At 36.1% G+C, this 15,574-nt stretch overlaps 1 protein-coding gene across 1 annotated transcript in view; it reads right to left on the bottom strand.

The window, feature by feature from the left end:
* The window catches only part of LOC111049528 (alpha-mannosidase 2), a 303,216-nt gene that overhangs the window by 19,131 nt on the left and 268,511 nt on the right, over positions 1-15,574 (bottom strand). The window contains exon 5 of the mRNA XM_039423362.1: positions 855-988. Within this exon, the coding sequence (XP_039279296.1) occupies positions 855-988 (134 nt within the window). The remainder of the gene's footprint in view (positions 1-854; positions 989-15,574) is intronic.

Here is a 15,574-nt window from a genome sequence, read left to right as displayed (position 1 = left end):
ATAAAGCGTTGTTGATCTTGGCTCAGTAAAGAATTCTACCATAGAATAAGGCTACAGGAATTGTTGCTCACAGGTGAGATTTTAGTTTTACTAAAGAGGAATGAATATTCCTCTGTAAATTAAATTAGGTGAGATTAAATCGAGCTCAATTGCTTTGGAATGGAATGATACTTTTTGTGCTGTCGTGGAGTAAAATTAATGTTGTGTTAGTTATCCGAATTGTTTGAAAACGACTTATATAAAACCACTATAAACTACTATATAAAACCACTGATTTGTTATAACAATTTGAGATACAAGTTTCGGTTGTTACACTATTATGAATCTCTAAAAAACTGGAACCTTTACATTAAACAGCAGAATATAAAGTATTGGTGAAGCCTTATGATTGGTAATTAGCTATTGGCCAATGAAGGTTGAGCTCTGCTGTCATTAGCTGAGACTAGGCACGCCTTTAACTGATTAACAGGTCTTCCAACTTGAGATACAGCGGCAGTGATATTGCCATGCTAGAGCGGAAGGCGTTATATAGTCTTTATTATTATTATTTTAATGATTGAATTATTATGTAAAATAATTTGGGGAGGATCAACAGGCACAGCCCAAAGCTATTCCTCCCCGAAGTTTTTTCCATTAAAATCGTCCATAGAATAGTGAGCGTTTCCTCTCTGAAAGCGCTTCATCCACTGAGCCTGTTTTGTCAACTTGGCAACCGCACTTGTCTCTACTCTATTCATCGTTCTAATTGACTGAACTGGTTCTCCATCTCCCTCCATACTTCTACTCCGCATATCCCTGCAAATCGGAAGTTCTTACAATTGTGTTATAGATACTTGAGATGTAATGATTATTACCTTCAATGAGTTGATCGAGCATGGCATAGATGTGGACGGTCGCTTCGTCAGTCATCACCCACCCTCCAGTCGTGATTTCCAGTCTTCCCTCCTCCAGTAACTTCTTCACTGTTCTCCTTTTATTTGGATGTGCACTGTAACAGAAAAAATATATACAAATTATCATGATTGAATGAAAAGATAACATGTTGCATTTAATAATAAACAATCACTGAAGAAAATGTTGAATTTCTGCATGTCAATTGTAGAGGCAGTAGGTTGAAAATTTTGAAAGCAATGGAAATTATTAGGATAACAAAAAACGACTCCAGGCCTTACAGTTGTAGTTCAAATGAACAGACTAATTTTAACCATATAATTCAATTTCTACCTTCTTGTTCAATCAATAATTTATCTATCAAAACAACTATTCTAATGATCTATAATAATAGATATTATGATCTGGAAGAGGTAAATCAAACCTAGCTTGAGCTCCTATTCCTCTCTCAAATTTTAATGGTAATAAAGTCCAAAAGGTTATGTGTATGTCACGTACTTCACATTCATGGTCCGAGAATACTCCTTGAGAATAGTTGACAAGTGATAATTTTGAATTTAGTAATGTTGTTAGATATTTGACAATCGTAGGAACAGAATAGAACAGACAATCAAGAGAGGAAATCTCTCTTTTCTCATGTGAGAAAATGAAAAAATTGATTAAGATTACCTTGACCTAACTGGAAATGTGATGGAAATGAAAAATTCATATACAGTTTAATTGTTCTTTTTATTTATCCGTGTCTTCTCTCTTCAAATCAATTTTGTCTATCATTGTTTTTTGTTGTAGCTTTACTATTTTCGTGTTTACTGGTTCTCAAATAGTATATTTTTCCATTATTTCTCATTTAATCCATTTGGTTTTGATAGCTACGAGTACTCTAAAATAGTCGACGTAATCGGCTTAAGTTGACCAGGAAATTCGCTTGAAATTTGGAACAAATTTCGGTGCTAATCGTTGCTTCTACCGTTTCTCCGGATGTGGTTATTGTAGGTATATTTTGCTATATGATGGAATATGTTACTCTACGGCTATCATTTAGTTTTTTGTTCCATTTTGGTTCCATTTTCAATTTGTTCATTTTGGTATATGATGGAATATGGCTATATTATGACTCCTGTCCATCTTTTGTTGATCTTGTTGTTTTTAACGGTTCCCATTACCATATTTGAATTACTTGGATGAGTCTAGTGTCGGCTAATGACACTATAGCTCAACTTCCATTGGAATTTCCATGGCCAAATGTGGGACTTCACCCCCATACTATTCTGCTGCTCGATGCGGTAAGTCATAAAGAAAAGATATAGTCAAAATGAGATATACCATGGTATATGGAGTTATCTACCAAATGTCAAGCCAATTTTCTTGTTAACTTAAGCCAATTACGTCGACTACTGTCGATTACTACTGTTTTGGCCGGATGAAAATGTAAGCACGGCCCAGTACGAGAAACTACCAGCGTCACATAGCTCGAATTAACAGTCAAATAACTCGAATTAACGTTAACAGTGAAATTTGCAATATAAACGCCCTATACCATGGGGAGATCTTCTTATGCTTATTTTGTCTATGGCTCACTAGATAGAGAGATATTGCCTCATTCATATCTGCACGTAATGAGTTGAAGAATCGATTGAATTGCGAGCTCTACTGTTGAAGCCAGTTCCCATTATTAAAATTTATAAAAACCCACCTAAAAGCGAGAATTATTCTCAGCAGAAATAGGGCTTTCATGAATGAAATCACACCCTCGAAACGACACATTCCAGGAACAAATCTAACTCACATCATAAGCATTGCCCACGCACAAGCCTATGCGAGCATTATTCTCAGCGCAAAAGGTATTTTATGAATGAAATCGCACACTCTAACGACTCATTCCAGGAACAAATCTAATCCACAAGTTATATTCGAGGAAAATATTCAAAATTAAGAAATGTGAGTATTATTCTAAGAAGGAAAGGTCTTTTATTAATGAAACTACACAATCCAACGGCACATTCCAGAAACAAGTCTAATCTACGGCCTAGCCTTTGATTGAGAAGAATAGACTCAAAATGGGACAAAATACTAAATGTAGGCCATAGAGTAAAGATACCTTGATTATTTGTCTCTGATACAGCTACCAACATTATATATTTGAATATATATCTACCAATATATTATATCATCCTATACCAACATATACCTACAATAACCACCAATAACCTGAGAAACGGTAGAAGCAGCGATTAGTACTGAAACAAGTAGGCCTAGTCTAGGAGAGATTCAAGATGAAGGAAGAAATTTATCTGACGTGCTGTGGAGAGAAGGAAACTGAGACCCATCTAATGGAGACCATTTTGCTGGATCATGGATGAGAGGTAATGGCTCGCCATTATTCTGTGACGTGCAACCAACGACGACAGAAATGGACGCCATTTACAACTTAATTAAATTTAAATTATGTCGCATCTGTCCTAATGCTGTAATATGTATCACTTGGCTACTAATAGCCTGCATAATTTGCAGATTCATTCGGAGATCGTGTTGAATGGATTATTAATCTGGCTGCTAAACTGTTCATCGAACATTTATTGGCCCATGAGAATGTCACCTTATGACCTTTGACTGGAATATAGCTTAGTGGGTAGGGTTGGGGTTTACGGGTAAAATGTCAAGTAAGGTTCGATCAAAATTGATTTTCTCCCTTTATTTGTGTCTTTCAAAGGTTCCGTTTTTTCACAGTTTCCCACTTTCTTTACTGCCTATTTTATAACGAGTCGATGATCTATTGTATCGCGGATCTATAAATTTCTATTGTACTATGAATGAAGAACAAATAAATAATTTTCCATCTCTTCCAATCATGGTTGTCAAGGAAATGAGCTCAGCATTATGAATATATAAGATCGTGACTGTAACCTTCATAAAATTGCAACCTCAAGGGAAACTTTGTTTGGTCTGCTTTTGTTATAAGGCCTTGAACTTTAATTTTACCTCATGTCACTTTCATAGTAAGAACTATATCACTTTCACTATCTTATATCCATACCCAATATGCCTCATATGATAAAACATAACGCTGCTCACACACTAGACGTGTATAGCACGGTGTTCTATGTAATGAACCTAGCATGAATTATTAGCTTCAACATTGACCCAAAGCACCACATAGAATCCTATCTTCAACCTTCCATTTTTATAGAAAGTAAAATGGGAGGCTCCTGTTTTCCATCCCAATTTTACTAACTTGGTAGCTTATTTTCAGGTTGAAATATACCTTACTGCACCTACAATATCTATTCATGTAGGATCCATTGAAGCTTATACCCATAACTAAATAACCTATATAGTTTGGGAGAAGTGAAATACCCAAAAATTGTTTCCCAATATCGAGAATTGCTTAGAGCCTGCTGTCTGCTTTCGAGCCCAGCCTAAAAATTCTTCCCGAAAATAGTGAAACAACATGACATGCCAGACCCAGTCAATCTATCAAAAAAGAACAGTATCTACCGCAGGGTGGAGGGAGTATAGGGGGGGGGTGTTTGGTCGTATTTTTTCCAGTTGGCATAAAAAATACGACAGCGCGGAATTTCGAGTGACAGTTCTTTTCCTCTGTGGACAACAGTAGGGAAAACAGTCAGTATTTTTTTTTCTGGAGGCTAAAAATATTCTTGACGCAAACTGTGTTGGGTTGTTGGGGGGCGATGAAGGGGGGATGGGAAACAAGGGGGAGATTTAGGGAAAATAGCAGGAGCTAGTGGTCTGGCTGAGCGTGGACCGCAAGCTCGATAACTTCACCTCTCCAACTCCTTGCGGCGCAGTTACAAAACCCTCAACCCCCAAACAACTCCGCGGTCGACGACTCTCATTCTTCTTTCCTTCCAGTTTCACACCACTTATTCTTCACTCTCTCTCTCTCTCTTCTAACTCAAATTCTCACCCCAAAGTCATCCCCCTAGGACGTCAGGCAATTTCCACATCCGCTCTAACTCGCCAAAAAAGGAGAGGAACTCAGCGGCCGACACTTTTCTCATATTCTTCAGGGCTTTGCCAACCAAAATTTCCACATTAAATTTTCATTGCATGTGCATAAGCTGTACACAGGGGCGCCAGAAATATTTCGACGGTATGAATTTCACAAACTTTTCTAAACCGCCAAACTCGTACTACAACAATACTGCTACATAGTTTGTGATTCAATGATGTTTCTTCAGTACAATGGACAGGAAAATCTGTAAATTTAATAAATGAAGTGAAATTGAGAGAAGGATTGATTGAAAAATCCATAGTTTGTACATTAAATTTGATGTCAAGAAACGAAATTGACACTGAGACCCGGTTGCACAATGATTGTGGGAAATCATTAAATAGTGTTGATATCTATAATCTATACCTCTATCCATTAAATAAATAAATAAATAAATAAATAAAACGGGCCTACATGAGCATCTAATCCATAGGAGGTACCCGGTGAATAGTTATGTTATCAGGTAGAGTCTTCTGTTTTACTTTTATAAAAGTTTCAATTGTTATAATTATAATGCATTTTGTTATGTAAAAATGTATTATGTGAAAAATCAACCTGAATCCGACTACTTAAATTAATCAGGCGAGGTGGAACCTTCCCGCAAGGTACTCCTCATAATCAAAAGCCATGAGAATTTACTTTTTCTTTGGGTATTTTATCAGAATTCATGAGGTTATAACCTCGCAATTGAGAATTCAAGTACAGTAGAAGTTCTCTTAACCGACCTCGGATAAACCGCCTGTCGGATTAACCGACCGTTTCCAGGAATATACAAACTTCCGCTGCTGCTGCGATAACGATCCAAAAATAGCTTTCATGTTTCAACAGGTCGAACATATGTTTATTAAAATGAGTTAGATTTATGTTACTTCTTTTTATTCTTATACATTACGGTGTCTCATTGATCAAGGGACATGGAAGATCATAAGGACTATTCATTTATTCATTTATTTATACATTGAAACATACACTATCATTCTCAACTGTGAATGATTGGGAAAGGAACAACAGGCTTAAAGCCCAAAACTGTTCCTTTCCCAAATTTAGATAGAAATTGTCCAAAAATAGGTTATGTTTACATTTCACGAATTTTGTCCAATTTTGAGTCCAAAATATTTATAAACTAGGAATTTAGAATTTAGGAAAGTTGAAAACCAAATTTAATAAAATACTTCTCTAAATCATCACTAATAACTGAAAAATACTGTATTACTAATTGAAAATTTTAGAACGTGAAAAGAAACTCAAACTTCCTCCTAAAACAACAGTTGTTGTTTATTGGGTGAGTAATGGCTACAGTAGTTTTAAAAGTTTAGGAACAGTTTTTAAAAGCTTTTTTTCACGTGTTTGAATGATTTTAACACCTATTACGACTATTTACAATATTATTCGGTTTAACCGACCTTTTTCGTTATCCGACCACGGTCCGGTCCCGTAGGGGTCGGTTAAGAGAGCTTCTACTGTATAAGGAATGGAAATTATAGTGTTGAGTTGAAAATCAACAGATAATAGGATTTGAACTTAACGATATTGATTGAAGATAAAGATAAAAATATATTCATTGAAGATATTTTATCACCAAAACACGTCCGAAGCTATCTCGTATTATGAACTATTACAAAAATATGCTTTTCCCAGACAAATTCTGTACATTGATTTTATTCACCATAGAACAAAGCAAACGTATACGATTGTTTTATGCCGTGCCCTAGAAAGATGCTTAACGTATGTCTTGAATAAAGTTGGATGTCTTGTATATGTGGGCCTATAGCATAGTATGTCTTTATTGATTGAGGTTTCAAACTCTAAAGTTTGCATTCATTCAGTTTTGATTTTGCAGTTTGGTTTTGTAGCTTGAGGTCAGGAACCAAATTTCCACCGCAAACAAAATACTGTAAATTGATGTACTGCATCAATGAAAGAACCAGAGGTGAACAAATAGTATTTTTGTTTTCTCTGGTATAACAGAGACCTCTAGCGACAACAATGAGCAGCAACAATACCTATAGTGATAGACTAAGTAAACAGATCTGTGCTATAGTGTGCACTACACTTCAGCGGACCTTTGAATCTAATTATTCAATATGAATGATTGGACCAGCAATGCATATTCATGCTCAACATGTGAGAGACCATTGTCTGGCCACTGTCATGAATAATATAGAATCGGCAACAATGGCAACACATGGTTATGTGACCGTCCATTTCCAACGAGTTCTATAAAACACTCTACAGTTAATCAATTATTATCATTATGATTAACTCTAACTGAATAGGAACCGAATCCTCAATTAGCATGAATCAGTATGAATTACAGTTGTTTCATATGAAGATACCTTTATAATCAATACAATGTATGATAATGATTGATTTTCGAATAAGCTTTGAATAATTATTATGTTTTCGGATCACCTGCATACTTATGAGATTTGTTCATTTTGAATGAATAATAAATTATTATAAATTAATATTATAAGTCAGCAGTGCGGAGTATTAATTTAAGAGCAAATTCTGACTGATGAATGGATGAATTCTAATAATTCCTATAAGTTAATTATTATCAAATCAATAATTCTTATAATGGATGGAATCTTATAAGTCGTTTGGAGACTAACGGTCAAATGGCCGTTTTTCAGGAAACAGCCCCGAAAGAATTTTTCTCGACGGTTCTATTTGTATTTTGGTGCGCTGAATTCGAATATAAAATTTTCTGACAAGCCAGAGAGCGGTTTCACCCCAAAACCCCCAATACCCCTAAAATTTCGGATTTTTTTCTATTTTTCTATTTAATCTCAAAAACTTCAAGTTTTTGGAGAAAAATCATTCTCCACAGAATTAAAGATAATGAAATTTCCAATAAATTGAGTGGTCGCGCAGGATTCTAGCATTTTTGGTTCCAAAGCTACGAATTATCAAAAAAGGGGCATTTTTTAAGGTGTTTTCAAAACTATGCAAACCTACCACTTCTAACCTACACAACATGGATATTTTTCCAGTATAGATAAAAGCCACATATCACGTGAAAGAACAATTAATTCTAAACAGGATTCCTGGGAAATTTTCGAATTTAGTAGAGGGGGGAGGGGGAATATACCCAAAAATAGAAAATCATGTCCTACAGCAAAAATACAAATTTTTCATTGTAATACCTTTTCAAGGTCATCTTAACAAGAAAATTCACATTTCAGTTGAAATCATCTCATGAGGGTTATTTTCTATGAGAATCACTCGTTAGAAACATTTAATTTCAGTATTTCCTAGTTGTGGGGTACGTCATAAGGATACGTCAAGGATCAAAACTTTAAACACTTATAACTTTTGACAGAATGATCACGTAGACTAAACACAAAATGTTACACCTGAAAATTTGAGAACAGAGTCTGAAATATGAACACTTTTAGAGCCGCCCAAAACAATATTGAAACATTTCAGAACAATCAAGTGTTTTGATGACCAATTGATTCCAACAAGAATATGCACAAAGTTTACGCTTTGACAACCAAGTTTCGAATATGAACACTGAAGAATTCCAGAACAATATTAAAACATTTCAGAATGATCCAGTATATTTCGGTGATGACCAATTAATTGATTTCAGCTAGATTATGTGCAAAGTTTGCAGCTCGACATTCGACAACAAATTTGAGCAAGCCGACGACAGCACATTGAATGTCATGAAGAGTGTGGGTGTGGCCGGGAACTGAATTAGTCGCGTCTTGAGTGTTGAGCTAAGATTGCTTCGCAGCAAATTGACTGCTGACTCCTGACACAGCCCAAACCACCGCAGACAGGTTTTCTTTGATTCGGTAATTGAAATAGTTAGCAAACTCCAATGATTATAATTAAAGTTGGTAATTGGTTGTCGAAGTTGGGCGGAAAATTGAAAGTGTCGCTCACGCTTGTGCGCATGCGTGCACCGATCCACCCTTATTGAAGGGTGTCGCGATAATTAAATGCCCTAATTGCTGAATAGCAGCACAATCAAGGCTTCCACGCCGATTTCTTAGCGTCGTCTCGGATAATCACCGAGTTTTGATTCGTTCTCAACACTTCCTTTCGCGCCTTCAGTTCTGAAACTTTTCAATGCTTGAGCGTGTTTTCTTGACATTTCCGACTTTGAAGTAGAACAATGGGTAGGGAAAAATTGTCAATGATATTGTTATCTCAGTAAGATTGTCATGAATCTTTTATAAGTCCTGTTTGAGTCATTGTTGGAAGGATAATGGATCACTAACTCAATTATCATAATATACTCTTTAATAATAGTGATGATACTGCACCACAGTTGTTGATTAGTATTTTGTGATTGTTGTTATTCTATTTGCATGCATTCATTTAGGTATTTGTAGTGTTGTCTTTGTGTGTTTGTATCTTGAGTGTGTAAATTAATGAATAAATTGAAATTGAAATTGAACAAGTAAAATGGATAATAAGTAGTAATGGAAATAAGTAGTAAAATGTATGAAATTGTACGTAACACAAGTACAAGTACATGTATCTATAAAGCTGCGTACAGATTTGTGCGCCACGAACGCACGATTTTTGCTTTTTATCAGCTGATTCAGTGCTTATTATGAATATTTATACATATATAATCATCTGATGAGGGCGTTCGGGGTGCATAAGTGTGTACGCAGATTCGGAAGTGATACTAATTTACCAAACACCACAGATACAACTCTTGTTTGTATTAGCTTGTTCTAAGTGTACAGACAAGCACCCTATGTGAAGTTCTTGTAGTTTTGAATTTGTACTTGATATCATCAGGAACTCGTATATGAAGTAGTATAGTATTAGTGTATAATATATATAGTACATGAAGTATTTTCAGTTTTACTAGTACGGTGGGGGTCAGTCCTCTTTTCAAACTGAATTCAATTGCACTGATCCATTCAACAATTCATTGGCAGTATCTGACAGCGTCCGTCTGCAAACTAATCCAAATGGCTCATGAAATGTTTATCAGCAGAAAATACGTTTGTCCAACGTTATTCCCACAACTATCCAACTATCCCACAACTTGTCCAATTTCCTTTGCCATTCCAAAACCATGAATATAGTTTTATTCAGTACAAAGTACTAAACGCTACCCCAAATATGCACAGCGCGCTAAATACAGTAGCGTTACAATCAGTGAGCAGCTAAGTACAGTTATCTGTAGAGTTAGAGGAGACCTGATAGAAACAGTACAAATCACAGTGAACCCCGCTAAGAAGAGTACAGTGCAGAGTGAAGCCTGCTAAAAGGAGTACAGTGGTCAGAAACAGTTTGAGTACGGCAGCTAAATACAGCACACCGTGGAAATTAGTTTACAGGAACTAAATACAGGACAAAGTTTGGTTTTGTGTGCACCTGCTAAATACAGTATGGTACACAGGATTGTCCAATGTGGAGCAGTTCAAAACAGTACAGTATACACAGGATACAGTATACATTGTATATACAGAGTGGTATTGAGTGTAGGCCACCGTAATCCACTGGAGGTAATGAATGATACATGGTGGGATGCACTTGAAACTGTCAGCATTCCTTAAGAATAACACTGAAGGTTCCAATTCAACCAATGCTGCCAACGATCTAAGCATCTAGTTTGAACGTACACCTTACAGGCAGTGTTTGCCTGGATAAAATAGCAGTTGATGGATAGTATGTGTAGTCTAAACAGGAGCAGATAAATATATACAATCGTTTCATTCCTCTCTTGCAGTCATTTGTGTACTTGAAAAAACAAATTCTCTTCTCCTATATCTCATTCCCTCTCTTGGATAGACGATTTTCCTCTCTCTATCCCAGTCTTCGTTTTAAACAAATTATCCAACTACCTATATCATATTATAGTAATTTCAAATTGCATTTCATTTCTTTATCGAGTTCATTTCTCAAGTTCATACTTCGTGAATTCATGTTTTGTTATGTGTTCAAAAATTCCAAATAGTTTGAATGAATCATTCATTATTTTCACACTTATTATGGTCAAGCGTTCGCATTTTCATTTCGATTCAATCTATTTGACTGATTTCAATTTCTTCCTGTCACCCTCTCAATCAATTTTCCCATCCAAACAAACATTCCTTTCACTTCTAATCTTTTATTCTCTCCTACACAGCTTTCCTCTCAAAGAGTCTATCACTCTCTCTCGGTTTCTTTTCTAATTCTTCACTCTCTCTCTTTCCCATACACACACTCTATTATTTCTCTCTCTATCGCAGTGCACCAATAGGAAACACAAACCCTTGAGATAGAAAAGTGTCTGCCTATGAATTAACACCTGTCTCAAAACAAGCGGTACGGTATGTAGAGTGCTCTACTGGTTGCACGCCGCGGGATGTTGACTGTGATTGCAGCTCTCCGAAACTCTCTCTATCACTCTAACACTCTCTTTCCCTCGCTCACTCTTTCACTAATCCATTCACACTCACTCTCTCCAACAAACCCTCTCTCTCTTACTCATTCACCCAATCACCGCTCAACTCGAAGAACAACCACTTGATCAAATTAGTGAAGCTTTCCAGTGTGTTTTTCATTCATCGTTTACTGAATGCACTTCTACTACCTGAATAAACATTCTCTAGTGATAGCCTGATGAATCGTTTCACAATAAGCATTCTCGACATTCTTTATCGAGAGATTTGTATTTATCACGTCTGTGATATGAATGCATTTCTTGCTATTGTATTTATACAGAGATAGAGAATTCTAATTTTGAATTTGAGGTGTTTTCATGACGATCTACGAATTGGTTTCTGATTAGTTGATTTTGATGGATTTATTCAAGGTGAGATTGGATATTAGTTATAAATATGTTTCGCAGATTTTGATAAAGTTTTTGTTTTGATTTCTAACTGTTGATAAACTGGGAATTCCTTGGGGCCGCATCTCAGTTCAAACGAAGATTGGTTAGCTGTTGGTTTTATCTTGGAATGTACCCATTACAATTAGTAGTTCTGTGAACAGTAGACCTCACGCAGTAATCTCATCCACAAGTACCTGATTGAAACTATAGACCTTCAACAGCAATAGACTGGCTTCTCCACACATCTGTGTAATCACTTGTCAGCTGATTTATGATGAATAATTCTATAGTCTGATTTTTACTCTAATATTGGCGTATGAAGGAGGCTCCTTTTTCCTTTTATATTATCCTTGAAATGCAAAATTTCAAAAACCTTGTATATACGTCGACGCGCAATTAAAAAAGGAACATACCTGTCAAATTTCATGAAAATCTATTACCGCGTTTCGCCGTGAATGCGCAACTTATAAACATTTAAACATTAAGAGAAATGCCAAACCGTTGAATTGAATCTTAGGCCCCACTTTGCTCGGTCAATAAATGCGACTATAGCTACTATATAGAAACGTATACTCTATATACACTATCGGAAACGTACTTGGTGCATAAATGGGCCTTAATGTCTGTATTTTTCAAAAATTCTGATATCACAAGGTTCACAACCCAATCAAATGAAATAAGAAAAAAATTTGGATCAAATATTATGATTCAATGACATAACTAAACATGACAAGAGAGTTTATCATTTTAATTATTTAGTTTCGTTTTTTCAAACACTGACTTTAGTGTTTAAATGTATAGATTTGAATTAATCAGGACACAACTAATCAATTCGTGCTCGACTATGGGCTGACTGATTAGGCTCGAAGTAGTTTATGTTGGTGTGTTGATGCGCCTTGAGACTGGAGGCCCACGTTTGCATAATGAATCGATTATGTTTGGCAGTATGAGGCCCAGAGAAGCCTCTAGTTTGAGATACACTGGAGGATAGTCCATTCATTAATGAACAAAGGCGGGTGACTGTGTCATATCCTGTGGATGGTTCACGTCCCATCACTACTACTTGATATGAGATGCAAATTAACAACGCGAAACCTGATTGAATAGTACGATCGTTACTAAGAAATGAGTGGTGCAATAACTAAAGTAATTAACTACATTCTCAAACTACAAATATCACAAAATTTCAAGTAAATGACAGGAATATGATGATATAATTCAATCATGACCAACATGTTTATATTCTGAGTAAAACAAGTTTGAGCTTGCGTTTCTAGATGACCAAATATCTGGTTTGCCAGATTGTATGAAATTGTGAGCTACTTTTCAAGAATGCACAATAGACTGAGTATTATCATAGAGAAACAATAGCATAAGTAGATATCCCATGGCATAGGGCGTTTATGTCGCAACATTTACTGTTATCTCAAGCCGATAGCCCACGTAGATCTTTCCCGTGAAGCTTTATGACGCTGGTAGTCTATCATATTGTGCCGTTCATACACTCTTACCCGGTCAAAACAGTAAAAATCAACAATAATCGGCTTGGGATAACAGTAAAAGTTGCGACATAAACGCCCTATACCATGGTAGATATCCCATTTCGCTATTGTTTCTCTAAGGTATTATCAATGAGATAACCCTGCAACGACTGTGTTCTCATATTGAATGAGTTCATCCAATTCGATAGATTTTGTCATCTGGAGGACATTCGTCAACTCAACCATCCAATAGATTTGGTCATCTGGAGGTCTAGGTTTCATCTTTCTCTATCTACAGAATATTCTGTCCGCTTTTAAGTTCAAATCACAGATTTTACTCATGGAGAAAGATGGTATTTGATAAAACAGAACTTCACACGTGAGAGTGTGGATATTATTATTATATTATTAATGTTACAGATATTATTACATATCATAACTATTTTTCATGTTCCCATTGAATCAATATATGTGTTTATCGTTCGAGAATCATTGTTTGTTCACACGACACATTTCCCAAACCACTCCCCCGCTTAATTAATCCAGTCCCGTAGTAACAAACAAATACACCAACAATTACACTTTTGTCTCGCAAAATAATTGTTACAGGCATTGAACTGTATGAATCACAAACACATACTGGACCGAGCGCAATAATTGTTGAGTGGCAATCGGTGCTGTAATTGGCGAAATTCTATTTTGGGGAATATTGTTGCATTGTAGTGCTTGCACATACAGTATGCGCTCCTTGGCATGAGTCATCATATGTCACACAGCATCTGCTGTTCCATAGTGGTCTGTGCTGTTTCAATTAACTGGCCAATTATCAAGCCTCCCCTCCCCGCCCTAACCACCTCCCACCCTGTTGATCAATACTATAGCATGGTTGGTCGCATGCTGTCTGCTCCAATTCTGGGACAATGGACATATGGTTTCATATGTGATTGTTTATTAATGAATACACCAAATGAGAAATTGTCAACCTCTACATTTTGAAAAGTTGTACATTATTAAACTAGGTATCATGTGTTATAGCCAGCCACATATTTTATGGTTTGAAATGTTATTGTTTATTAAATAGATGCAACAAATGAGAAATATTATTGTTAGCACTGTTCAATTTTTGAAAGTTTTACTGGACCGGGTGTCATGTGTCATAAACTGCCACATACTTTATCGTTTGAAATGTGAACTTGAAATTGAATTAAACAAGAAAATAGTCTTGTTCTCTTTAATTTTGAATAGTTATACATCAAACAGGTTTCATGACATAGCCTGCTACATATCCAACTTTTACAATCAAATTACAACTTCTTATATAAATAAGACCCTGTTTAACTTGAAATTGGAATGATTGTCAATTCGATCAAGTGACATTTGATTGATTGTAAATTTGATTGAGAGACAATTACTATTTTTCTCATCAATAAAAGTTTATGTATCCAACTGTGTTCGCATGATCTGGAAATAATATAACGAATAACGTTTTGAGACGGTTATAACAAAGAGAAAACATGGGTAGTGATTTCTCTATTACAGTATATGTTTATACATATCGAACCAACCAATCTTGAGATCACTGAACTAGATTTTGTCAACAAGAATCAAAATGGATGTGTGCGATATGAACAGAAAATATCCAAGTTGTCATAAAGTGTGGCAAGTTGGTACATACTATTGCAATTTGAGTGCAGCAATAAATGCGAATCGCAGTGGGATGCGGTGGATTTAGTAACTCGCTACTTTCCAGTGAAAGATATAGTTCTCACAGATTTATTTGTTGAGAAAGTTTCATCTCGTTTTGCCTGCAGAGTCGGCGGGGTGTGGCGCGGCATTCTTCTCTGAAGCTGCGATAAAAGAAGAACAAGAATAAGAAGAAGAAGAGAAGAAGAGGAGGAGAAGAAGAAGAGAAGAAGAGGAGGAGGAGGAGGAGGAGGAGGAGAAGGAGGAGGAGGAGGAGGAGGAGGAGGAGGAGGAGAAGAAGAAGAAGAAGAAGAAGAAGAAGAAGAAGAAGAAGAAGAAGAAGAAGAAGAGAAGAAGAAGAAGAAGAAGGAGATGAAGAAGAAGAAGAAGAAGAAGAAGAAGAAGAAGAAGAAAGGGACGGACGAAGGAAGGATAAGGAAAAAGAAGATAAAAAAGAAGGATAAGAAAAAAAGGGAGACAAAAAAAAAGAAGAAGGAAAAGGTGGATGAAGAGGATGAAAAGGAGAAAGATAGGAATGAAAAGATGGAGCAAGAAGAAAGTCCAGCAACATGAAAAAGTTTTTCAGGACTCGTCACGCCGGTTTGAAGATGGAAAAGTTGCAAGTTGGCCAGAAAAGAGAAAGTGAAGATATGAGAGAGGTGTGGAAGGATGAGGAGGGAGGGAAGAAAGATGAGTGAGAGGAAGCGTAGGAGA

The sequence above is a fragment of the Nilaparvata lugens genome, chromosome 3 (assembly GCF_014356525.2).
Source record: "Nilaparvata lugens isolate BPH chromosome 3, ASM1435652v1, whole genome shotgun sequence".
Classification (NCBI taxonomy): domain Eukaryota; kingdom Metazoa; phylum Arthropoda; class Insecta; order Hemiptera; family Delphacidae; genus Nilaparvata; species Nilaparvata lugens.
This window is presented reverse-complemented; position numbering and strand designations above follow the sequence as displayed.